Below are 27063 nucleotides of genomic sequence, written 5' to 3' on the forward strand. Positions count from 1 at the left end.
GATAATGACAGGGAACGCTAATGGCAGAGATAGCTTTTCCATGTTCTCCGCGTAATTACATTAGTCAGCTTGAGTTACACGAGACGCTGCTCTGAGAGGAAGAAATGCTTGTCAGTCATTGTGACAGCTGGAATATCTGTGGCTTTTATCCAATACCTGTGATAAGACATTGTGAGGCATATCGCACAGTTAACATATTCAGGTTAAACATCAACGTACACCACACTAACACATACCAATTAAATGAAAATCTGAATGTTTGAGTATGAGTGTATAATAATAAAGGTTATCGTACAGATTGTTACAGCCTCATAAAGTAATAATAATACTGTTTGGTCATAAACTAATCAGTTTTCAATTTGTGTCTTGAATGTTTCTTCACACACTTTTAAAAAAGGGCACTTTGTAATGTCAAATTAAAAGTTAAAAGTATTTTAATGTAATAAAATGTTGACTAACATACTAAAGCACTTGATTATCATTTTAACCGTAGTGCTTTATTCAATATTACTTTTAAAGTTAATATATATTTAAATTGCGGTTGATTACAAACATACACGATTCTATATATATTTTAGATTAGATGCTACATTTGGCTGTACACTTTATTCATATTTCAAAGAGAATTGAAGTAAATACGAAATTGCATTTAAAGATGCTCTTGAGTCTTACTTAACACTATTTAAGTTCAACTAATTGCATTCGAATCATTATACACTTAATTAATAATTAATCAATAAGCATGCATTTAAGTGTCCAAAAAAAAAACATGAAATCACTTTAAATTTGGGTAACACTTCATTTTAGTGTCATTGTTACATGTGTTACATAGTTATATTGTAATAACTATATATTATGCTTAAATACATGCAACTAACCCTAAACCAAACATGTTACTTAATAGTATCCAGTACTTCAATGTATAATTACAGTGTATCAAAGACACCTTAAAATAAAGTGTAACCTAAATTTCATATTATATTTCCACTTCAGTTTATTCTTTTAAAGTATTTAATTTATGTAATAAGTACACTTTTTAAAAGTATGTTAAAGTGTCCTTCTTTATGCACAGAGTTGATTTATTGTTGATAGGGGCATGAGAGCTTTTTCCACGACAACAACCTTTGCCTGGTTTACTGACAGCAACACAACTTTACATTGTAAGTGAACAGCTGACAGACTAAATATAAACCACACTGTTATGTTAGGTGGAAAACCCATTAAAAAAAAAAATCATACTTTTTTTTATCTTTTGTACTGAGATTTTGATATAGTGAGTGGGTTAAACTAAGAAGACACAATTTCTTTAGAAGAAATCTTGTTAATTTTATCACTTTATTTGAAATTCCTGATGACTTTTAATTTGTGGAATTATTTCGTTTGAAATCAGAACAAGAGCTGTTGGTGATGCCATGTAATACGGTATTTAAAAACATATTTTTCTATCCTGAGAGAAAAGACCTATCTGTTAGAATCAATCCTTCATCCCAGAACAGCACATAAGCTGGATATGATATCCCTGTTTTGTTAGGCTGGGTGCCAGCAAACATTTTCATTAGCCTGTTGATAAAATGATGTTCTGTGCCAACAGTAAATGTGTTTAGTTCACATTTAAGGAATATAAATGATAACGAGAGAGAGAGAGAGAGCAGTAAGGAATGTTGTTTCTTTCTAATGTGTATGCAAATGTACTTTAAAAATGATGTGTCAGTTTAGAGATTTAATTTACTAGAAAAGCAGGCACAATTGAAAGTAACTATAATAGATGCTCTGAAATTGTGATTAAAAGGTGTTTTCTTGCTCCTTTGAAACATAAAAAAAGAGTTTGATCTACTATAATAATATTCAAATTGTAAAGCTTTCAATTCACCCAACAACAATGAGCTCAAATCTAAAACACTTTCAAAATATAATAAAGTGGTCCAGGTATGATGTCAGAACCCGGAAGTCTAATTCGCCACTGGTTCCTTCGAGATTTTCCGATGCGGTTTTATAATGAGATAAAATAAACCCTGTGGTAAACATAATTTACTTGACGGTACTTTTATGTTTTGTTCTACAGTGTAAACTGCCCACGTACACCCCATATTAAAAAACATACATTTTCAAAAGTTCACATAACTGCTTTAAAATGAATGTTTTTGCTATGGGTGTGTTATTTAAAATGTAGAACAAAACATCAAAGTATGGTCAAGTTATTTTTTGGAATCGAAAATCCCATAGGAAAATCTCTAAAGAACCACCGGCGAATTAGTCTTCCGGGTTCTGACGTCATACCTGCTCCACTCACATAGCAATTACTAGAAATGAAATGTATAAAGAAACAGCATGTTATTGGTGAACGAATGGTATCAGGTTAGGCCTGCAGTTTGAAGTCAAAGCAAATTGATTGTGTCATCCTGTGCAACTTTATTGGACCAAACACACTGCACTACATACTAGACAGAATGGTGAAATACACCCCCTTTTTTGTGATTTATGGCTGTGATATAAATTAGAGACACATAACTTAACTCAAAGACACATGATACCTCCATATTTGAAATGTCTTAGCCACATTGTTTTGCTGGCGGTATTAATTGGATATACCACCTGTTCTGCAGTTGTTCCCTTAGCAAAACAGTATAGCCACTGCAGTATGTGTGGGAGCTTCCTGTCAAATCCATTTTATCCACAGGAAAATAGTGGGACTGAGATCAGATATGGCTTTGCAACTTAATATTGCTTTAATCAGACCTGGGCTAAAGTTCTCCAGGCAGTTCTCTAATGTAATGCGGTGTGGATAGTTCTGTGTGTTAAATTTCTACACTTTGTGAAGACAAAAAGCTGAAACATTCTTTATGACTTACAGAAGAAAGTCATAAATGTCTTGAGCAACATGAGGTTGAGTAAATGATTTTCATTTTTAAGTTAATCCTTAAAGTACTTAAGTCCATCCTTTTTAAAGTGTAATGACATAAGCATATTAAGAGAATGCATAATTCATTGCACACTTGTGCTGAAAGTATAGCAAATGTCTGGCCAGTGTGCAAAAACTCAACCCAAGGACCTGAGTGAAAAGCATGAAATCAGCAAATGTGGAAGCAACTGTCCTATTCTGAAAATGTGTATGCTAAATTTTGCCATTCAGTGTGAAGCCCCGTAGTTTAGATCATGTACAATCCCATTATAAGCATTCCAATCCGTTTTGTACTTTTGCGGAAGAAAGCATTTACTTGTTTTACGGTTGTCAAGTCGAGGTTTTTATAGCATTAGTTTCAAGACGAGAGAAGACGAGTTTGTGTCCTGAAGCAAGATACCAAGATGATCTGTCTAATTGTGGTGCAACTTTGTAGTAATCTTGTCTGTTAACATGCTTTCTTCTCCAACCAAAAACAGAATTCAGACTTTCTCAGTGTGAAGTGTATAATGATATCTTCCGGAAGATGAACTTCCAGCCAGGGGTGCGTTTCCCGAAAGCATTGTTAGCCAACTATGGTCGCAATTTCCATTGAACTCTATTGGAAAACGACAGAACTTGCGACCATAGTTGGCTAACGATGCTTTCGGGAAACGCACCCCTGAACTTCCAAAATTCCCAAATTCTAAGACTAGAAGCAGGTTCTGCTTTTATGTAATGTAAAAATTTATGTAATGCTTTTTTTCTGTCCGTTTTAGATGGTATTCACCAAGTGACGGCCTTCTGTACTCTCCGTGTGACCATCATCACTGACGAGATGCTTACGAACAGCATCACGGTCCGTCTGGAGAACATGTCCCAGGAGCGCTTCCTATCCCCGCTGCTCTCTCTATTTGCCGAAGGTGTGGCAGCGGTCCTCTCAACTAGTCGCGAAGGAGTTTTCGTCTTCAACGTCCAGAATGACACGGATGTCAGCGGGAACATCCTCAATGTCACCTTCTCTGCCTTGCTTCCTGGAGGAGCCCCAGACCGCTACTTCCCTTCGGAAGAACTTCAGGAGCAAATCTACCTGAACCGAACTCTGTTACGGAAAATCTCCAGCCAAAGTGTCCTTCCGTTCGATGACAACATCTGCCTGCGGGAACCTTGCGAAAACTACATGAAATGTGTCTCTGTATTAAAGTTCGACAGCTCTCCGCCTTTCATAGCTTCGGACACGGTTCTCTTCAGACCAATCCATCCCATTAACGGACTGCGCTGCCGTTGTCCGGCTGGCTTTACCGGCGACTACTGCGAGACCGAGATTGACCTGTGCTACTCAGGACCATGCCGCAACAATGGCCGCTGCCGCAGTCGAGAAGGAGGGTACAGCTGCGAGTGTCTAGAGGACTTCACGGGTGAGTGCAAAACATGTTATGGCACACAGTGTGTGTTTAGTCTCTAAACTTGCAGGAATATGTGGTAGAGTGGTTTGTGGTTAGGGAGCAGTGTTTTGTCAGGAGCTAAAGGAATGCTGCCCGGGAGAACCATCATTTGGGGTAAACCACTAATAGGTAAGCCACTTGCTTCAAAACCAAAAGTCAGGATGTCCATGTCACAGGTGGACAAACACGAGGAATGATGTGTCCACCTGTGAGGGACGTATCGAATCTTGAGCAAAGATCAAATACCATGTGAAATGAAGCTTTGTGTCTTAAAGAATGAATATAACATGAAAGACTGTGATGGCTATATCTGATCAATCTCCAATTGGGAGGCTCCTCTGTCATTCCTACCCATCTCCCCCTTCTTTATCAAGGCTAATTGCCCCTCTAATCACCTCCTTCAGTGCTTTGAAGGTCACAGTTCAACTCCAGGTATTCTGCGTCCATTACGATGGCGATGACAGCCTGCCCCTCCAAATCTATCCCTTTCTGGCTTTCTCACATTAGAGGGAAACAGATCTGTCCTTTTCCCTCCAAGAGAAAGATTATCCCTAGGAAATCAGGGGTCATTACAGGCGCTGGGACTGCCATCCTGTTCCCCCGCCACACATAAACACCCTTTGTCCAGATCTTGTCTGGATAATGGTTGACATATAACACTGCATGATCCGTGTGTCCATCTTCGGTAAGGGAATTGGTGGTGCCATAGAGGAACTTTTGGATCGTCAAGTGCTTCCGTATGGAAAGCTGAGACTTAAGTCAGAGCTCAAACTTTGATTTAAGGCCAGAATTTCAGGGCTCTTGAGCTCCAGTCCTGGATTGCCAGTGTCCTGCAGAGTTGTACCAATTCCAATTGAACACACCTACCTTGATTAGCTTGTTGGGGTGTATTTGGATTAGGTTGAAGCTAAACTCAGCAGGAGTCTAACTGGCCCTCCAGAACAAGAGATGAAGAGCCCTGCCGTACAGAGTCAGACTAGTGTTTTCTCACTGAGACTCCGTTTGTAGCTTGGGTTACTTTCCTCTGTAACAACCAGCGCAGTGTCATTCCAAGACGTCATACAACTGACGTTTTGGGACGTCTTTCGACCATACGTCAATATCCACCTTTTTAGGGCCCCCTTAAACGTCGGTAGATGAGGTTATTGGATCCTAACTCTACCCCAGACCTAAACCTAACCCTAAACCTACCCCACCACCTAACTGACGTTAAAGGTAAACCGTCAGTTGTATGACGGCCCGGGATCGCCATCTACCGACGTTTTAGGGGGCCCTAAAAAGGCGGATATTGACGTATGGTCAAAAGACGTCCCAAGACGTCAGTTATATGACGACATGGGATGAGACTGTGTTGTAACAACATACCTTGCATTACAGTGATCAAAGATGTCAAAAGGTTAAATCAGTATTCTAAGTTCACTACAACTTTACAGACTTCTGATAATCCTCTGTAGGTGAGAACTGTGAATTAGATGCCCGCTCTGGCCGCTGTGTCCCCGGGGTATGTAAAAATGGAGGGGAATGTATCAACCTGCTAGTGGGTGGCTTCACGTGCAATTGCCCTTCTGGAGAGTACGAGAAACCTTTCTGTGAGATGACAACCCGCAGCTTTCCCGGACAGTCCTTCATTACCTTCCGGGGCCTGAAACAGAGATTCCACTTCACTGTTTCCTTCATGTAAGTACTGGGTTAAATTTGACAAGAAAATTGCTTCTGACCTTAAGTCCCATGCCCCCATTTATCTTCTTGTTACACTGACACATCTGCCCAAAGGTTTGCATGCTGTAAAGGGTAATTTGTTGAAGAGGTTGCATAAGGAGCCCTTGAGCTCTGTCTGGCTAGTTGGCATGCCTGGACTCATCTTCTACTCATTCTGGGTCATACATTGATAATTCTAATGTCAAGCTCAAATCATTTTTGCCATTTATGTAGATTTTTTAAAGTTAGAAAGACATGTGGGTAATTTGTTTAAAATCAACAGTAAAGTTGAAAGTTTTAAGCAACAAATGTTGAGACAGGGGCACCAGAGAAATATTTGGGCTCCTGTGCTGTGTAAAAACAGGAAGGGTTACATTTGGAGAGAGTACTATCAGTGTTTTTCTTTATTTGTATCATTTTCCTGTGGAGCAGCTGGTCTCTGACTCCTCTGCCCTCTCTCTGTGCCACGGCTCAGGAGTGATAGAGGTGGGATGTGCCGCCCAAGGCAGAGGAACCACTTCCTGTTTCTAGGCCACTGGCCTTACGTTTACTCCCTCTCTGATTTTTTTCTTTTCCTTCCTTGATTACTAGATGTTATTTCTTCTGTCTGGCTGGGAGGTTTCTCGTAGCTCAATTGGTTTGGGTCGTAAATTCGAACATATGAGGAAATAACTGCAATTGAACATTTATAGAGTTAAATATTTATGAGGGGGTAGTGTAGACATTCAATAAAACCTGTAGTTCTGGTTGTTCTTATCGATGTTTTTTTCTGTCCAGGTTTGCCACAAGAGAGAGAAACGCCCTTTTACTTTACAACGGTCGTTTTAACGAGAAACACGACTTCATAGCTGTGGAGATCATAGAGGAACAGATTCAACTCACCTTCTCAGCAGGTACGACACGGTAACAAACGGGAACCCCAAGTAACCTTGGCGTCAACAGTAGTTGAGATGCACTGATTTACCAAATCTAGCTGATTTGATCAGCCAATGATTGTTTTTATCCTATGGAAGATAAACTGAGAATCTATATATAAAAATTTGGGAAATGAGCATCCACAAAAATCACAGATATATACAAATACAATGGAAAAATTTACTAGAGATATATATAGTAGAGCCAGACCGATAAAGGATTTTGAAGGCCGATACCGATACAAATATTTGTTGGTTTTAAAATCCGATATTCCGATATATCGGCCGGTATTATTATTAGTATTTTTATTTCAGAAACACGCAACAAAATATTAACAGATTTCCCTAACATTAGTTATTTTATTTATGAGTTTTAATTAAAATAATATGATAATGCATTTTAAAAAGAAACTTGTTTCTATTGTCACAACAGAACGGAGGAACATCAAAATATATTAAAGTTCTGATAAATAAAATAATAATTAGTCCCTACATTGCCTTATGGTTATAAGCTACCTCATAATTACAATGTCAAATGTTTTGACAACACTCATGACATGGTTGATGCGTGATTCGTCCGTTTTTATTTTAGTTTTTAAAAATTCATTTATCGGCCGTTATAACTGCCGATACCGATATTTTAGAAAATGCCTAATATCGGCCTGCCGATATATCGGTCTGGCTCTAATACATAGCACAGATATTTAATGCACCCCTAACCAAACTATACTTTTCACATGTATGTGAACACAAACCTTTTTAGTCATGCAAGCTTGATTTCACGTGTCATTGGCAGTCAGTCCACAATTCATTACCCAATGCATTCTCAGCACTTTAGCGCTCTTTGAATTTTGAAGAGCATGAAAGCTAAAGTTAGCCAAAATGTCAACACGTTTACAGCTAGCTACATAATTTATAACATGCTCAGTGTAATGGCACAGACATTTGAAGGTAGCTCTCACTTCCTTAAATACTGAGATATGTACAGTATGCGTTGAGGACTTATGCAATGTTTTAGCCAAGCATTTGTTTATGCTATTGTATACTACTATAGAGTACATCTTTGGAGTGTTTGTCAGATTTACTCCTGGGACAGGTGAACGTGTTGTTGACAATATACAGTAACCTAAGGTGACGTCATGCCACGCTAAACGGCTTGTTTGTGCAGTCATGTGTCACTTTGAGAGAAAACTGCTCTAGGTGGATGTGTTTACAACAAAGAATTTCAAAGTCGTAAAGTGTCCAAACCTTAATGAGGCTATGCCGTGACCCCAGCTGGTCTTTCCAACGTCTCCATGCATGTGCAGGGGAAGACACACTTGCGCAAACATGCATTCTCTCTCTCTAGCACACACACACACACTTTAGCTCACAGGCAGTTATAAATAACACAAGATGAGCACAGCCCTATAATGGGACTGTTGATCTTATAGCATACATAAATCTTTCCCAGACAAAGGGAACAATGTGGTGTCATGCTGTGGAGCCTGTTTTACATGCTGTAACCCATGACACTACTGTTCTGGTGACCAACTGGTCAAGGGGCTGGATCAGTGATCAGAAGGTCCAAAATTTCATCAAAAATATATTAGGTGTTTAAAGAAATCAAAATGAATACATTTCTTAGACAAAGCGGGCACAATATTCTGTTGTTCTTTACTGATTCTTTACAAATACCAGTAGGTACTCCTGCCTTGGGTAAATATTCCTCTAAACCCAATGTACATTTTTGCACCCCTACCCTCTGAATGAACTCTATTGATGAGAGAGAATATCTAAACATGATTGATAGTTATGTTAGAAGCTTTGTGCTGTAGCCACTAAATTACTTTATATTGCACTAGAGGTGACAAAGACACAGTTTCTACAAAAAGACCTTTATCGCATGCCAAACCACACACTTTGAGCTGTCTGTTTTTATGGTGTACTCATAAATGTTGAACATTTACAGTAATATACCGTGTTCACCAACTTTAGTTGCAGTTAATTAATATGCAATACAGTGACTTTAGAAACTTCATTGGAACGTATTTGTTCAGACATTGAGTCATTTGTGTTCCTGTTTTGTTAGAATATTTTTAAAGTATTTTTCTTTAGCAAAATATATAATTAAAATCTGTTTTTGTCACTGTTTTCAACTCATTTATTATTTATTGAGTTATATTTTTTTTTATTAGTTGTATTTTGTGTAACATTATCTTGCTTTTCTAGCTTTTGTAGCTACTTTAAAAAAAAAAATGTGTTTAGTGACTTAAAGTTAAGGCTGAAAACCTACCCAAAACGCTTCGTTCAAACACAACCCCACAAATCTACGTCAGTGTATGGGCGAAGTGTTTCAGAACACCGCCCAAACGTATACGCAAAGAAAGAAGGCGTAACTTTTTTTCTTGCTGTATTATTGTTTCCGCAACGCGCCGCCATGTCGTGGAGACGCTTTGTTTTTCAAACAAAAAAAAGAGGACACAGTTAGAAAATGGTGGGGCAATTCCATCTTTGCAAATACATTCTAGCGCAGACACATTCTAGACACAGCCTGTAAGTATGTTTTCATATTTGAAGATTATTCAAACGCGAGTTTTGGCGCTACTCTGTTTGAGAGTAGCACCTGTTTGTCGTTTCTACGATCACAAATGGTTTTATATTTGCTTAGTGTTCTTTCCCTGTGACGCGTAAAAAGACAGTAAAGTCATTATAATCAGTAATTATGTCCCCAATAAAATAAAACCTTACCAATCTGGGGTGCGTTTGCGTTTCCCGTACAACGACGTAGTTCGCTGCTTCACTACCATAGTACGATGCATCGTTGGAAAAATCAACTAGCTAGTCACTACTGTTTCTCGAAACCCACTATCTAACGACAAATATCGTTCAACCACGTTGGTTTCGCACGTGGTGGAGTTATAGCTACTTTTAATGAAACTGTTTGAGATCCAATTAACGCTAGATTTGTTAAATTACAGACATGTCATCTGAGGACTATTTCTAATTGTTCTCAGTTGTTTTGCTTTATTACCAGACTCAAAATTTGGCTCGTCCTTACATAGTAGAGCACGTTCGCACATGCGCACTCTTCAAACACGTTACTTCAAATCTTTCGACAAACTAAAAGACGTAAATTCCATTTGTATGTGTTCCAAAAAAGGCAAAAGGCACCGGTTGTACTGAATTTTTTCATTTTTTTATTGAGGATTTATTACCTCCAAATGTGTTGCAATATAGAAACGATGCGTCTAACCACAGGTCGAGAGCTGTCGTTCAAACCGCATAACTTTGCGAATCGTTTGCGAATGTTCGTTGGAACGATGGTTTCGGGAAACACCGACTCGTTGAACTATGCTGATAACGACGGAACTTGCGACCATAGTTGGCTAACGATGCTTTCGAGAAACGCACCCCTGATTCGATCTGGTCCAGGAATGAAAGTTCGTATCTATAGCACGAATGTCATTTCTCGTGGCATTTATGCGCCAAAAATAGTTTTTGCGTGTATATGGTACGAGTTTTTCGTGTGCATATGATACGCACTTTTTGGCGTATAATAAGTATGAACTCCCCACCCCCCTTCCCCCTAAACCTACCCAGGGGGGTTTTCAGTGCATAGCATGCACACAAGAACCCTTTTTGGCATATAAATGCCACGAGTAATGACAATCGTGGAATAGATACGCACTTTCATGAGACTGTGTTGGGTCCAGTCGCGCTGGCGATGTTGATCGATCAGCAATGCATTTTCCGGTTCAGATTCGGGCTCAAATTTATAAGAGAGTTCCGACATAGGAGTTGATGATCCAAATATGGTAAGGGTCGTGACAAGGTTTTTGGGCCAATCACAATGTACTGGATTGCTGGCCAATCAGAGCACACTGTGCTTTTCAGAACGATGAGCTTTGTAAAAATCGACGTGTTTCAGAAAGATGGTGCATTGAGTAGCAACAATAATGTACAGTATGTGTAAAATAACGACTTTTAAACCTAAAACCACGTAACTACATTAAACCAAATACACAAAATAATGCTCTCATAGAACCATCATATGACCCCTTTAAAATAATGAGTTGGTAACGTAAAAATGCATAATACAGCAGCATATATATATACAACGTCAACGTACATGCCTTTCTACCGTCTCTTTAATGAACATTTTCTCCAACTTTCTGTCCTAGGTGAGTCTAAAACAACGGTTGCCCCTTTCGTATCAGGTGGAGTTAGTGACGGCCAGTGGCATTCGGTCCAGCTTCACTACTACAACAAGGTAAGATATAAAGTCATCTTTGCTTTAAATTGTTGGAATGGTTGTTCCTGAAGATTCCCACTTCTTCTGCAAAAACAGGACACTTCATAGACGGTGTTTGTTCCCACGGTGGTTTTCTTACTTTCCACTCGTATCTGACCCGAGGAAGACAGGAGATTATTTAATAGCAGTTATCGGATTCTCTCTGTTTGACTTGCATTGCATTTCACTTAACTGGAATTTGTTTTCAAACGCTTCCACACCCAAAGGCAACAGCATGTTTGCACGAGTTTGCTTAATTAAGCTCTTCCACGAGAAGATTATGACTAGAGTTTATCCTACATTGCCAGTCACTGAAAGACAGTCTGCTAACTGGAGGCCACATGATTCATATAAAGCTTCCCCAAAAAATGGTAACAAAACACACAGTCGTCTTTATTTCAGTCCTGTGATTGTCGACTCTTCCAAGCCCTGAACATCAGAAACTGAATATGCCATTTGGGATGTGCCAAGAGTCTTCCTGCTTGTAAATGACTCCAACTTGAGTTTCATAAAACTGCTTTTAAGATTGTTTTCAGTGTAGTCTTCAAGCATATCCTTGTACTTGTATAAGTGAGTAGAAGTTGGAAACGGAAACAATGAGGATGTCTCGAATTTCATGGAAGTTTTACGACTGTTTTAATTTACTGCAAAAAGACCAATGCGGTTTCTTGTAAAGACGTTAGTTGATGACGATATCTCAGACTTGTTTTTTTTTTCTCAAGATATGACAACACAGAAACGTTTGTTATCATTTTATTGTTTTGTCATGTGTTAAAGTATTTGTAGTACAAAAAAATGTATGGTAGGGCAAATTGTGATTTTCAAAGCACTGGTCTTGTGATTTTCAGTCGGTGGACTATAAAATGACAGACTTCCATTGAATGAGAGAATATTATATATATAGTTGGGATGGGCTCCCAGATAGCAAACTGACATTGAATCAACGTGGAAACATGACATCGAAACAACGTTGATCTGACATTGTTTTGCTCATCGAATTAACGTTGAACCAACGTCAGACGTGTCATTCTTTCAAAACTAACGGAAAATCAACTTGAAATCAATGCGTTGTTTCAATGTCATGAAAGCAAACGAAAATTTTTTCGATTTTCATTTAGCTTTGAAGAATGTCGCGTCTGACGTTGGTTCAACGTTAATTCGATGAGCAAAATCAACGTTGTTTCAATGTCACGAGAGACGTCGTTTCCACGTTGATTCAATGTCAGTTTGCTGTCTGGGCTGTTTGGGCGTTGACTAGTAAAGCAGCCATCCACAACTCTTTAGCGTTTTGTGAGTGAGTTTTGGACCTGCGAGCGTCTAAAAAAAGTATGCATTGTGAATTGTTACCTACGTTAGGTAGGTTATGCAGTGTTTGCTAGTTTTGTTGTGATTGAGCATTATAGTTTAAAGCACTTTTATGTCCAGCCTAAATTGCTATTGGTGGAATACACACACACGTATATATACGGATACTAAATAAACACAGCTCATCGTGGGTGCTGAGAAGGTGTTAGACCACCAGCCAAGTGGGAGTCCTCACACACGGCGGTGTCAAAAATACACCACCTGCCTCCGACACAGACACACACACACCGTAAAAAGTAACAGGGAGGTCAGACGTAGCAAGTGTGTGACAGCCTGCAGCTGTTGTTGAGTGTGTGTGTGTGGTGATTTACCTCGGTGAATTGATCAAACACACACACACACACACACACACACATTGGCACAGGAGAGCCAGTCTCTGTGTATGAATAACCAATGGCAGTGTCACGCTCACTCTGGAGCCATGTCTCGCGGAGTGTGAGAACTGTCAAGAGCAGGTATATTGTCCAGATCTAAAGACATTCCTCCACAATCAGTTAATGCTTCCCCTGATTATCACCTCCGCACAGCGCCAGAGAGAGGTCTGTCGGGATTTCAGAGGATTTTAGATGGAATCTGCTCATACGTTCACAACCTTTTAAGGTACCGCTGCACTTTAAAGGAACTTATAGAAAGACATAGTGCCTTAGTCATACCTAATGCCCAATGCTTAATTTATGGGGTCAGAGGGTGAATATATAAAAGCTTGTGGCTAAGTAGACTGTACACACTACACACTAGAGTTCACGCTAGAGAATGCTGCAAATCCATTCATTTCAAGGGGATGGTGTGCCGAAGGCGACTTTTTGTAATGTGACCTGAGAGGCTGCATCTGAAATCGCATACTTCCCTTCTATGTAGTATGCAAAAAAAAAGTATGTGATAAAAGAAGTGTCCGAAGTTCAATGTACTCATAAAAGAGTTGGCAACAAGTACCTGGATGACTTTTTCTTCCGACGAGATTCGTGTGCTTACGATGGACACTTTACTATCCCATGAGGCCGGGAAAGGATTTGTGAACGGTAGAGAAGCAACAAAACTGACGCCGGTAGGTCACATTTTAAGACAAATGACGAAGTTAGTACGTCCGGATTACATTCGTACTACATACACTTAAGGCCTGTTCACACCGGGACGAATTTCGCGCGCGATAAACGGCGACGTTTAACGCCTTGTGACTAAACAATGGACGCCAATGTGAGTGTTCACACCGACGCGAAAAACGCCACGCGTAAAAGCGTAATTTTTTTTAAAAAACGCTTCGGGTTCGTTTCTTTGGTTTGACGCGCCGCGTCAAAACCTATCCTACCAACGAGATTTGCAGGTTTATTATTATTTATATATTTATTTTTCTAATACAGAAGACATTATTTCTATCATTATTTCATTCGGTTTTTTTTTTATCTGTCATAATAAAACATTGAGACATAAATATGATCACCCTAGTATAGTGTTCTATTATTATTTCTGTTTTACATTAAGCGCCATCTAATGTCAGGGAATGAATTTGCATGTTCACTCGGCTCATCGTTAGCGAAAACCGCTTGGGTGTGAACACTAAAAACGCGTTGAAAAAAAGCTGACGAATAACGCGCGCTGATATTCATCCCGGTGTGTACGGGCCTTTACACCGTGTCCTAATTACACGCGACGCGACGCTGCGACATGCGATAAAATGTATCTTGTCCATGTTAATCAGAGTTTTTGTCCTAACCAGACGCGACGGCGACACGCGAAGTTTCTAATTTAGAAACGGTTCCTATTTCTGCGACGCCGTGGCTGACAGAATGAAGAAATTACACTGGTTATGAGTACACATTATTTATTTTTACTTAAATATAGGTCACTGTGCCACAAGCGATAACGGATAATTTACCTCAGATTTTGAAAGCACGTAATATAGCGTTCAATATGAATTCTATGCAAACTTACAACTGTACTTCATAACAAAATTAGTCAATAAGTATATTTTGTTAATGTTTTGATTTTTAATAATGTTATTTCTTGATTTGATTATGTCCTTACCCATTTCCAATGCGAATGCGGGCCAGCAGTGCGCTTTCACGCTGTTCTGAATGGCTGTGATTTTTTTATTGACGTGTGGTGTCTCACAGTCTAGTGTGGACAGACACACTTGCTGTCGCTGGAATTTTACTGCGTCGCGTGTAGTTAGGATATGGTGTTATACTACATGGAACATACATTTTTTTAGCAGTCGTGTAGTAATGCGATGCGATTTTGGACGCAGCCAAAGAGCGCACTGACCACAGAAGAAGATGCTGATGCTAGATATAGCGCCTCTTGTGGCAATGCTGAGAATTGTGTTGACACATTTCAGAGCACAGCAAAGCATAAAAACCAAGTGTTTGTTTTCTCAAAAAATATGTCTTTATTGTGTTTCTCCTTTTAGACCTTTTGTTGCTAAAGTTGGATAGAGTTGGGGGTGTGGGTACTATTCACACATCATCAAACTAGATGATGATGTGTGGATATATGCTCCATTGATGATATCACAAGCAAAGAAGCCGATTTTCTGAAAAGAGTCCATTTCGAGGAGTGATATATGCTTTATTAATACATTCGCATTGCATTTTAACAGTTTAAAACCAACATTAGATAATTAAAAATGACTGCTAGCTCTGATCCTTCACATAGTAGAAACCAAGTAGTTTCAAGATACACTTTTTTCAGGGAAGGGAATAAGAATGCTCTGTTATGAGACCAAGATATATTAAAAGTCAAGTGACTTGTCAGATATAAACATTCTTGGTCACCACTTGAGCATATATTTTACGTTTATTAGAGTATTTTATTTAGTAGTGTAGCAACATCACACTATTTGAATCCACGTCCGAGTCATTGTGTGCTTACAGTGCAGTTCTCACAGTTAATTTCAGGCCTTTCAATTTGCCTGCAGCTTAGAACTGGATTCGGGCTCAGTACTCATTACATGCTGGATATATATCACAGACACTAATCTAAATTCCCAGACATCCCCATATAACTTGAACTTTAATTAACTTATGTGTCAGTTTCGGCTGTCAGGACAAATGAAAGACATTTTTCTTAAGAAGGGAATATTAATGATCAAATGCTCAGAAAAGAAATAAATAATTGCTTTTTTTCTATTAAAAATGTATGTGTATTTAACCCCCTACAGACATAAAACTAATTAGCTGTGTATGTACAAAACCAGAAAAGCACATAATTGTGTATTACATAAAAACAATTTAACACATGCCCTGTTGAACTCAATTCAGTTCAACTTGGCTTCATTTCGAAATCGGTATTATCAAAGCACAGTGGATCACAAAGAAGCTTAACAGGGTGGTAGTACTTACATCCACAGTGAACAAACAAGACCACAGAGAGAGAGAAAAAAAAACTTGATAGCAAGGAATGAACCTGCAATTCTCTCTTCAGCAACAGTTTTTCACTGTCTAGTTGATCTAATAAATATCACTGCACAATATTGGAAGAAAAGTAAGTGGATTTAGGGTCTCTTGCTAGTCAATGTAAAGGGCGCCAGTTCACATTTATTTTAGCCTACGGATGGGTGCGACGGAAGCGGGCAGGTTTACCTAGAGGTCATGAAAAATGTTCCGTTTTTGGAATTTACTGCTGCTTTTATATTAACATACCAATGATTTAACTAGTTATTTGAGTCTTTAAACTGTGGTGCACCTAATGCACTGTGAATAGATTTACCTAAAAAGCCAGTGATAAACACATTTTCATTTTTTTTCCTCTCGAGAACTTCCAAGACACATACAAACTCAACTAAAATCAGGATCATTTTGTGTTATTTAAGTAATTCCGTAACACATGCACATGCCACTCAAATTGATTTTGGATGCATTCACATTAAAGCTTTCCTTGCGGAACAAGTTCACTTGACACCGAAGTTTGTTTGGTTTGTTTGGTTGAGAAAACGGTGGGTTCGGTTCATGTGGACCCCATTGTAACGAGCGAATCCAATCCTATTTCAGATTCCGAAAGTTCATTTTATATGTACCCCAAACTTCGAAATCCAATTGAAATGAGAAAGTCTTTGGATTTAATGGCTGAAACTGTCAATCCAATTGGAATCTCATTCAAATCGAGTGTTTACATGAGGGCTTTTCCGTCCGATTGAACCGTCGATCCATTTATTAATGGATTGTTTGATTGCATGTAAAGTAGCTTTTAACGATTAAACACGGACCCAAAGCGTACGACGTAGACAGGGGTCTTGGGTCGAAACCAAATAATCAAACCAAAACCTCAGGTTGTTTGATTAATCCGGTTTTGTAGGACATCAATGCTTTGGGTTCTGGTTTTACTTGCGTCTGCTGCTACTTTAAAAGGGCTTTCAACATCTGTGGGGTTTAAGGGCTTCATCATACGTTCTAATCGCCGCTTTCTCTCCCGTGGTCTACGCAGGACAGCCTGCACCTGCTGGACTCCAGTGGGGTGCTGAGCGTCCACCTCTATACCGCCTGGCTGGAGCTCACTCATAAGGAGGTACTGTATACAGTGACCTAGCGTAGCTCTGCGGTGGCGGTTCCTGCTATCCCTTCGACCTCAGGGTCCGCATTTACAAAGCGCCTCAAGAGTCCCCAGAGCTGCTTCTGGATCAGTTGTGTACTCGGTTATATAGAGACAAAAGGGCAGCTTTGGCAATCAAATCCTTAACCAACTCGTGTAGTTTGAGAAGCTTTGTGAATACAGACCCAGAGCTTTTTTTTTTTATCTGTTTCCAAAGAGATTCATTTGTAGGGATGGCAATTTAACTTAGCAATTTAAGAAGTTCTATTATAAATAAACCATTTTTGTAGACATCAGCTTTAACAGTTGTACTAAAAAAAAAAAAGTCTTTAGCTATATTATTATTATTTTTGCCATGTCATTTAATGCAACAAACTGACCTGAATATTCCTTTGCTTGTAAATTAAACTCACGAGTTTACACTATAACAGCTATCGGTTAATTTTTAAGTTGGACACGACGATGAATACCATGAATAAGTCAACTGCTTCAACCTATTTGGTAAGGGAGTGATTCAACTGGCTCAAGCCCATGACTTTTGAATCCAAAAGGCTTTTTGGCTGATGGGAATATAACTAAGTGCTGTGGTGCTGCTGAATGCACTGTTGAGTATTCAGTCTGCGTTAAAGAATTGATGACTTTCAAAGTATAGTTTGTCAGGAAAATCAATTCCAGTATATTCCCAGTTTACTCATGGCTAGTGCATACAGACAAAATGGCCACGGATATCGACATACCCACGTTCGGTTAATCCAATTTCATCAAAACATTGGTTGGTAGTTTGTTGGGGAAAACCAAATCCTCTTTCTGCTGGCGGATTAGGGTTTGAAGTGGTCCAGTGGAATGAATCATATTGTTTTAATGGTTTCCGATGGGAATTTGCCTTTAAGCTGGTACATGTTGATCAAAATGTATTGGTTATTTGATAAATCCTCAAAAAGTTAACCAGCTTCCAGTTGTTTGTTGTGTCAACATGAGGAAATGTTCTTTTCGGTAAGAGAAATACAGGACTTTGAATGTAGTGATAAAGTAATGCTCGTATTATGCAGATATCTTCTGTTTTTGTCACTGTACGTCAGTTAAGGTTAATTTCTGTAGGGATATTGGAAACCCAGTGTGTCTCCACCACATGGGAAAAAGTGTTGGGATCACCCAAATGCTTTAAAGCGGGAAATGGGACAGGAGAGAGGATGAGACACATGCAAGTACGTCACGTCCTGTAGAGGAAGGAAGAATGACATCATATACAGCTGCTTTTTAAAATCTCTGCGTAAGGTGGGGATATATTTGGAAGACACGATGCAGTTGACTGTATAGTGTGTGGTTTTGAAGTTGAGAATGAGTTTGAGAATTTGTGATAACCGAACCAACCAAAAGGTCTCAACTTTTCCAAATCTTTGTTGTGTAGCAACAACAGTGAATTTTGCAACTCATAGGTATCCAATTTCAAAGCATACCTATACATACAATTCATTGTTAATCTGAAATGAACACTCGTGGCAGTAAAACACCCAATTTGTATTTTTTTTCACTCAAATTATATTTAATGGAGCAGATTATCTGTTAATAAAAACTTGTTTTTGGATGTTTCCTTGATTATGAGCTCAAAATATTTGCGTATAGTGCATGATTTGTAAACTAATGCATTTTGATGATGCATAGTAAACTTGCTCGGTAGCTCACCTAGTACAGCATTGCACTTGCGATTGCGATTCAAGACTGGGTTGGTTCGTTCCTTTGGCCAAAGAACAATAAACTTTCTTTATTGACGGCATTCAAATTACCTTTGTATTCTGCCAAAATAAAATGTCTAGCAAGAAAAATACAAGGGCAATCAGCCAATCAGCTGTCGGGATGTAATTATCTTTTCTACTATCTACTACTTTATTGGTCGCCATGTACTTCTAACCCTATTGCTAATATCAGAGGGAACATGATAGGCGAATAACACTGGTGTTGTAGTAGGGTGACCATATTTTGATTATCAAAAACCAGGACACTTGGCCCAGCAAACACATGGGCCAACTCAAATGATACTCGAAGTTTACTCGAAGATACCTTATTAATTTCAATACATTTAAAGTAGTTTATGCCTCCGCTGTATGGATAGAAAATTGTTATATTGTTACATGAAAACAGGACATCCTACTAGGTCACCCTAGTTGTAGAGTGTAAGGCTAAACTTGACATAAAGTGTAAACTACTTCCTCAATTCTGATTGGTTGATTTGGAATGTTGTTCCAGGATCAACAAAAGTGCTGATTCAGGAACATGTTGTACTTGGTGAATTCAAGTTCACCCACTTCACTAACCAAGCAACTTCCATTCAGAATAATGGAAATGCTTAATGATTTACCCAACGTATTTTTTTTAATATGGCAAAATGATGTGTAGAACATCCAAAAACAGGTGTCTCTCATCTCTTGAGCTTGTATTTCCTTAAAGGACTAAATAGCAAACGATCTGTATAATATATTCCCTGCAGAGAAACTTTGTATGTAACATTTACAGAACTATTCATCCAGTCACTCAGGATAAGTTGTACAAAAGCTCTCTCAATTGTCCACGTAAAGCTGTTTTGTTGTTGTTGTTTTACTTTCATAATTGTCCTAGTGTAGGAGGAGATTAGTGGTGATTTAGTGTCAAGATGATAAAAAATCATGTCAAGGGATTTGATCAAGAATGACTGCTGATGTCTTCGGTTCATAGATCTTCTTCCGCCTGCTATTCAGCTGTCATTCACTTTCCAAAGCTCTCGCCAGAAGAATGCACTCGAGCTGAATGTACGATCAGGCCTGTTTAACTAAAGAACAAAACATTATGACCCACTCATTCATTATACTGTGGCGTAGTTCAGATTCTGTGAAGTCTTTGCCGCTTTTTGAGTCCCAATGAATGACTGTACCCATGAGAGACAAAGGCAAAGTTTCAAGAGGTTTTTTTTTTTTTCACCAGTTTAAAAATAATACTTTTTTTCTGTCAGCTTTCAAAAGTACTGTGCACTTATCCCATTTCATTTGAAACGTATAATATTTAAATCCTAACGCTGTTTATATTGACATTAAAGCCAAAACGTATTAAGAGAAAATGAAGGGTTATTATAGTTATCTAATTCATTTTTTTTTACATCAGTGCAGTTTCTACCCATTCATTTGTCCCTTTAAAGGATTAGTTCACTTTTGAAAAAACTTTTGCTGATAATTTACTCACCCCCATGTCATCCAAGATGTCCATGTCTTTCTTTCCTCAGTCGAAAAGAAATTTAGGTTTTTGATGAAAACATGCAGGATTTTTCTCCATATAATGGACTTCAATGGGAACCGGATGGTTCAAGGTCCGAAAGACAGTTAATAACAGTTTCAGATGCAGCTTCAAATGTCTTTAAACGACACCAGACGATGAATAAGGGTCTTATCATGCGAAACGATCGGTTATTTCAAAACTTATTCCAAAAATGTAACTTTTCTAAGGACAAATGCTAGCCTTGCTCTATTCTGTGAGGCGCGTTTGCAACGTCACGTAATACGTAATTACGTTCAAAAGGTCACGGGCGACGTAGCCGGAACTACAGAGTCAGAGTGTTTACAAGTTGAACGCATAGGTTGAACGTGAAAACTAACTCAAACGCCGTTTACAAAAAAGGAATTAAAAGGAAAAACAACGATGTCGGTTGATTTTGATTCTGTACTTCCGGCTACGTCGCCCGTGACCTTTTGAACGTAATTACGTATTACGTGACGTTGCAAACGCGCCTCACAATATATTACAAGGCTAGCATTTGTCCTTAGAAAAGTTTTGAAATAACCGATCGTTTCGCTTGATAAGACCCTTATTCATCGTCTGATATCGTTTAAAGACATTTGAAGCTGCATCTGAAACTGTTATTAACACTATCTTTTGGACCCTGAACCATCCGGTTCCCATTGAAGTCCATTATATGGAGAAAAATCCTGGAATGTTTTCATCAAAAACCTAAATTTCTTTTCGACTGAGGAAAGAAAGACATGGACATCTTGGATGACATGGGGGTGAGGAAATTATCAGCAAAAGTTTTTTAAATAGTGAACTAATCCTTTAAGATTTGTATCTTGGCATTCAGAACACATCAGTGCTTTGTTGAGTTTCGTATCACGGGTTTGGTCTGCCATAAAGAGTTTTATTATGTGACATGAATGTCTTCAGTAACCTGTACGCCGAGGAGAAGTGGACAGCACCTGAAATAAGAGACTGCTTTGTACCTGCACGCTTTTTCCCTCCTAAAAAGGCGAGTTTGGTGGATTACGCACATAGCAGAGGGACAAAAGCACACGTCATCTCGCAGCCAGCATTGATAAATGAGATGTGTTATTGAGACACATGGTTTTAAAAGTGGTCCCCATGTCCCGTAGGCCAGCCGACAACACCGTGCTATGTGTATGTCCTGAGGGTGTGTGTGTGAACCTGGGCCAGTTCCCTTGAATTATTCACAGCTCTAGGTTTACACAGCCGGAGGTCGGGTGAGGTAGTGCTGTTTGATAGCGAAGGAGATCAGTGTTGCAAAGACACGACACTCACACACAGATGGGTTCTGCCATGACACCTGTGTCGGACACAAAAAAGAGAGTTTGGATGTGTGTGTATGTGATAATAATGAGTGCATTTCCTTGGTTTACCAAAAACGAAAGCATCTCTCTCGCTAGACTTCCTGTATTGTAAAAAAAATGCTTATTGTCTCAGCATTACATATAGATTTTAAAGCATATAAAGTTCATATCATTTTATATATTTTATTAACTAAATACACTCTTTAAATCTTAAAGGATTAGTTCACTTTTGAAAAAACTTTTGCTGATAATTTACTCACCCCGATGTCATTCAAGATGTCCATGTCTTTCTTTCTTCAGTCGAAAAGAAATTAAGGTTTTTAATGGATATTTCTCCATATAATGGTCTTCAGTGGGAACCAAACGGTTCAAGGTCCAAAAGAAACTTTCAGTATAAACTGCAAACTTGTTCAAAGGGCTTTAAACGATTCCAGACGATGAATAAGGGTCTTATCAAGCGAAACGATCGCTCATTTAAAAAAGAAAGAAAGTTTAAGTTTTATAAGATCAAACGCTCGCCTTGCTCTGTTCTGTGGTGCACGTTCGTGACTCTCCTGTTCGAACTCGTTCAACAAAAGGAACAAATCTTTTTCCGAATCAATTCGGTCGTTTCTTTCGCCAAATGAACCAAATGACTTGTGAACCAAAAAGATTTGTTCATTTTGATGAACGAGTTCGAACAGGAGAGTCACGAACGTGCACCACAGAACAGAGCAAGGCGAGCGTTTAAGCTTATAAAACTTAAACTTTGTTATTTATTTATGAAACGAGCGATCGTTTCGCTTGATATGACACTTATTCATCATCTGGAATCGTTTAAAGCCCTTTGAACAGTTTGCAGTTTGCACTAAAAGTGTCTTTTGGACCTTGAACAGTTTGGTTCCCATTCAAGTGCATTATATGGAGAAAAATCCTGGAATGTTTTCATCAAAAACCTTCATTTCTTTTCGGCTGAAGAAAGAAAGACATGGACATCTTGGATGACATGGGGGTGAGTAAATTATCAGCAAAAGTTTTTTCAAAAGTGAACTACTCCTTTAAGATTCATAAAGCTCCCTGTGACACAAATAATGAGCTTGAAAGTATGACGGTGTTGAAGAGTTAAAAAAAAAACAAAAAAAAAAACATTGCAGTTGTCACAATGTCGGTTAATTTTACATTGGAAATATTAAATATATAGTTCAGTCTTTCGAACCTCAACAGCTTAACGTACTCACATTCACAGCTCTGAGAAAGTTGTCATTCGTGAATATATTTCATGAGTAACGTGAAGGTGTAAGATGACTCGATGTTGTTTTTGTATTTTGTGTGTAACCCAATTCGTTGATTGACGTTTCACTCTAATCCCTCATAAAGCGTTTGTGTTCCCATTTAACTGACAGGACAGTGGCAGCAGAGGCGGATTTATCTGAAAGCCAAGCAGTTTTACCTGAACCGCACAACCGTTACTGTCAAACCCAAGCTCAGTTTGGCCCTCTGGGGAAAACACAAGCCGTTTAGAGCCGTGTACAGCCGTGTTGTCCTGTACTGACTTGTGTTAGCAGTCGAAACACTGAGATGTTCTGAAGGTAGACTCAGGGCACGTTCCCATATCGGTGATTAATTCTTCCACTTGTGCTTGTAGTACACTGGATGGGCTGAACGCTACATGTCCAGAAACAGATCATTTGAGAATGTGAAACTCTAGAATCTTGCTCAGAGCGGAAAACATTGACGTGCCCTAAAGACTGCGATTTTGATCCCTGTAAATGAGCTATCAAATGTACGATGTGCCCCAAACTCTTGAGCAAAGTTTCTCAAGTTGTGCCAGGCTCACATACTACACTTAATTATGTTTTTTTTTAGGGCTGGGCAACGATTAATCGCGATTAATCGCATCCAAAATTAAAGTTTGTGTTTACGTAATATATGTTTGTGTAGTGTGAATAATTATTTTGTATATATAAATACACACGTATATTTTTAAGAAATATTTGCATGTATACACTTTATATATATATATGTACATAATTAATATTATGTATAAATTTAAATATTTGATATATTAAGAACACATTTTTCTTAAATATATACATGCATGTGTGTGTATTTATATTTACAAAATAATTATACACACTACGCACACATACAGTATATTATGTAAACACAAACTTTTATTTTGGATGCGATTAATCGCGATTAATCGTTGCCGAGCCCTAGTTTTTTTATTGATATCGCTGATTGTTAGGAATCTGAACAAACGTTGATTCTGTGTTCTGTTACTTTTTAGGCAATCAGTTTCTTTTATATATATATATATATATATATTTTTTTTTTTTTAATATATATATATATATATATATATATGAACAATAAAACAGGTGATAAGTCTCATAGTATTATATGTAAAGAGGAGGGACCTGAGCCTATATCTAAATACAAGAATATCATCGAGACTTGGGCGTGGACTTTTTTTTTTGGTTGGGCCAATAAACGGCAACCTAGCAACCACCCAAAACAACCTAGCAACCACCTAACATTAGAGTATGTTGACCTAGGACATCAAACTCACTCATTACCAACGGGCATGGAAATCCTGTTTTCCACGAAATGACTCTTTTTAAAGGAACTCTTCCTCATACTCCCCCCATAGTCTGTTAGGGTGAAATAAAGGTTTGAGCATGCCTCTCTCTCTCTCTGACCTCACCCTCTGTCAGGAGCTGTTGGGATCAAGTGTGTTGCCATGGCTCCCGCAAACCCTCCGTCCCTAGAGATCCGTGTGTAGAGGTGACGGGAGTTTTCAACACTCCTGGGAGAAAACCTAAGCTGGAGGCCTCTTTTAAAGGAATAGTTCACGCAGAAATTTTAAATATATACATTCACTTACCCTTGTTGTGTTCTTTCTCCGTGTAGTTACGATGGGAACTGAAACTTTACGACTGCCGTCCAAATCTGTTAAGGCTAAACCAAGTAAAAGTTTTAAAAGGTCAAGCTGATTTCAGGGAAGTATCATCCAGATTTGCTTCAACAAATGAATACACGCTGAATTCGTTAAAACCAAATTGTGCCCGTGAAAGGTATAAACGTTAATTTATCAACGAGTTCACAAAAGGTATTATGCAAATTAGGTTAGCACATTTTATTTTGCATTAACGTGCCTAATTTCTATAGAAAAAAAGTGTGTTCGTGTTGAGAACATTGACAATGATGAATTTAAATCTACATAGCACTACTTTAGACAGGGTAGACATTATTCGAATTGAAAAAAAAAAAAAAATCAATTAAAAGCCTACCTATTTTACAACCCATGTTTTCCAGAGTTTGTGTCCACTGTAAATGGGAGAAAAACAGGGCTGTCAATAGATAGTATTTTTTTATTGTGATTAATTGCAACATGTTAAAGGAGTAGTTCACTTAAAGGGTTAGTTCACCCAAAAATGAAAACTCTGTCAGTATTTACTCACCCTCATGTTGTTCCAACCCCGTAAGACCTTCGTTCATCTTCGGAACACAAATTAAGATATTTAAGATATTAAGATCGCTCCTGCATACAGTCCATAGGCTTCTTGAGGGAATGACTATTGCTGGCCTCGAAAAGTCATTAAAGACATCGTTAAAATAGTCCAAGTGACTACAGTGGCTGAATTTTAACTTTATCAAACGACGAGAACACTTTTGTGCGCAAAAAAACAACAAAAATAACGACTTTATTTCAACTATTCGTTTATTTCTCCCTCTGCGCGAGTCAGGTTACTAGTTTAATAGCGTAAGCTTCTGTTATTGTACGTCATACGCATCACACACATGAACAGCGTCGGCCAATAGTGAGCCTACTTGTGTCGTAGCTTTACGCAATCACACTACGTTAACTGACTACAGGCCCATGGAGAAGGAAGTGAATAGTTGAAATAAAGTCGTTACTTTTGTTGTTTTTTTGCGCACAAAAGTGTTCTCGTCGTTTGATAAACTTAAGATTGAGCCCCTGTACTCACTTGGACTATTTTAACGATGTCTTCAATTACTTTTCGGGGACAGCAAGAGCCAGTCCCTCAAGAAGCCTATGGACTAGTATGCAGGAGCGATCTTAATATCTTAAATATCTTAATTTGTGTTCCAAAGATGAACGAAGGTCTTACGGGGTTGGAACAACATGAGGGTGAGTAAATACTGACAGAATTTTCATTTTTGGGTGAACTAACCCTTTAAAAAAACAAAAAAAAAAATAACTTTTGCTGATAATTTACTCGCCCCCATGCCATCCAAGATGTCCATGTCTTTCTTTCTTCAGTCGAAAAGAAATTAAGGTTTTTGATGAAAACATTCCAGGATTTTTCTCCATATAATGCACTTCATTGGGAACCAAACAGTTCAAGGTCCAAAAGACAGTTTCAGTGCAAACTGTTCAAAGGGCTTTAAACGATACCGGACGATGAATAAGGGTCTTATCAAGTGAAACGGTCGGTTATTTATTTAAAAATAAATAAAAATGTTTAAGTTTTATAAGCACAAATGCTCGCCTTGCTCTGTTCTGTGATGTGCATTCATGAGTCTCCTGTTCGAACTCGTTCATCTAAATGAACAAATCTTATTTCAAGTCAACGAATGAAATGAACGAAATGATTCGAAAAAAGATTCATTCATTTTGATGAACGAGTTCGAAACTTTTTTATTTATTTTTTAAATGAGCGATCGTTTCGCTTGATTCATCGCCTGGTGTCGTTTAAAGCCCTTTAAAGCTGCACTGAAACTGTCATTTGGACCGTAAACCATTTGATACCCTGTGAAGTTCATTATATGGAAAAAAATCCTGAAATGTTTTCATCAAAAACCTTAATTTCTTTCCGAATGAAGAAAGAAAGACATGGACATCTTGGATGACATGGGGGTGAGTAAATTATCAGCAAAACTCCTTTAACGTGAAATTAAACCAATGCCGTTATTATTATTTTGTCATCATTTGTCGCGATACCAAACAGGACGACATGTTTGCACATCAATACAATGTAATCCCATAGAGTAAATAAAATCATGTAACTGCGTGACGTAAATTACATTAATGACGCAATTTCACGTGCTTCAGTAATTTATTTGCGTTCAATTATTTTTACACGTTAAGGATTTTAAAATGAATCACGTCCAATGACGTGTTAACGTTGTCTTCCGTAAAAAAGACAACAATGCACTGTACATCGCAGCCTCGTTTTCATTCACATCAAATAAAAAGGCGCCTAATAAAATTGAGTAAATACTTAAATATTGTATAAATAAATGTAAGTACGTAAGGAATATTTGTGATTTGATGACTGTTCAAATACAGCATTTGAACTCTCGAGAGGAGCTTGTTCTGTTGCGGCACCAATTCAGACCTGTGAGAAACCCTCCAACATCTGGGCTGATGTACCAA

At 38.3% G+C, this 27063-nt stretch overlaps 1 protein-coding gene and 1 long non-coding RNA gene across 7 annotated transcripts in view; one reads left to right on the plus strand and one right to left on the minus strand.

The window, feature by feature from the left end:
- LOC120477097 (uncharacterized) overlaps nt 1-27063 on the minus strand; it is a 283701-nt gene that overhangs the window by 88916 nt on the left and 167722 nt on the right. The window lies entirely within an intron of this gene.
- Nucleotides 1-27063, plus strand: part of celsr1a (cadherin EGF LAG seven-pass G-type receptor 1a) — a 103343-nt gene that overhangs the window by 37326 nt on the left and 38954 nt on the right. For 4 of the 6 annotated variants that reach the window (XM_039668493.2, XM_039668491.2, XM_039668492.2 and 1 more), the window contains exons 2-6: nt 3658-4296; nt 5778-6000; nt 6799-6914; nt 11099-11187; nt 16993-17073. In XM_039668493.2, the coding sequence (XP_039524427.2) occupies nt 3658-4296; nt 5778-6000; nt 6799-6914; nt 11099-11187; nt 16993-17073 (1148 nt within the window). The remainder of the gene's footprint in view (nt 1-3657; nt 4297-5777; nt 6001-6798; nt 6915-11098; nt 11188-16992; nt 17074-27063) is intronic. The other 2 variants (XM_039668495.2, XM_089127149.1) reach the window with 1 other exon arrangement.

This window comes from Pimephales promelas, chromosome 24, assembly GCF_988280905.1.
Source record: "Pimephales promelas chromosome 24, fPimPro1.hap1.1, whole genome shotgun sequence".
NCBI lineage: Eukaryota > Metazoa > Chordata > Actinopteri > Cypriniformes > Leuciscidae > Pimephales > Pimephales promelas.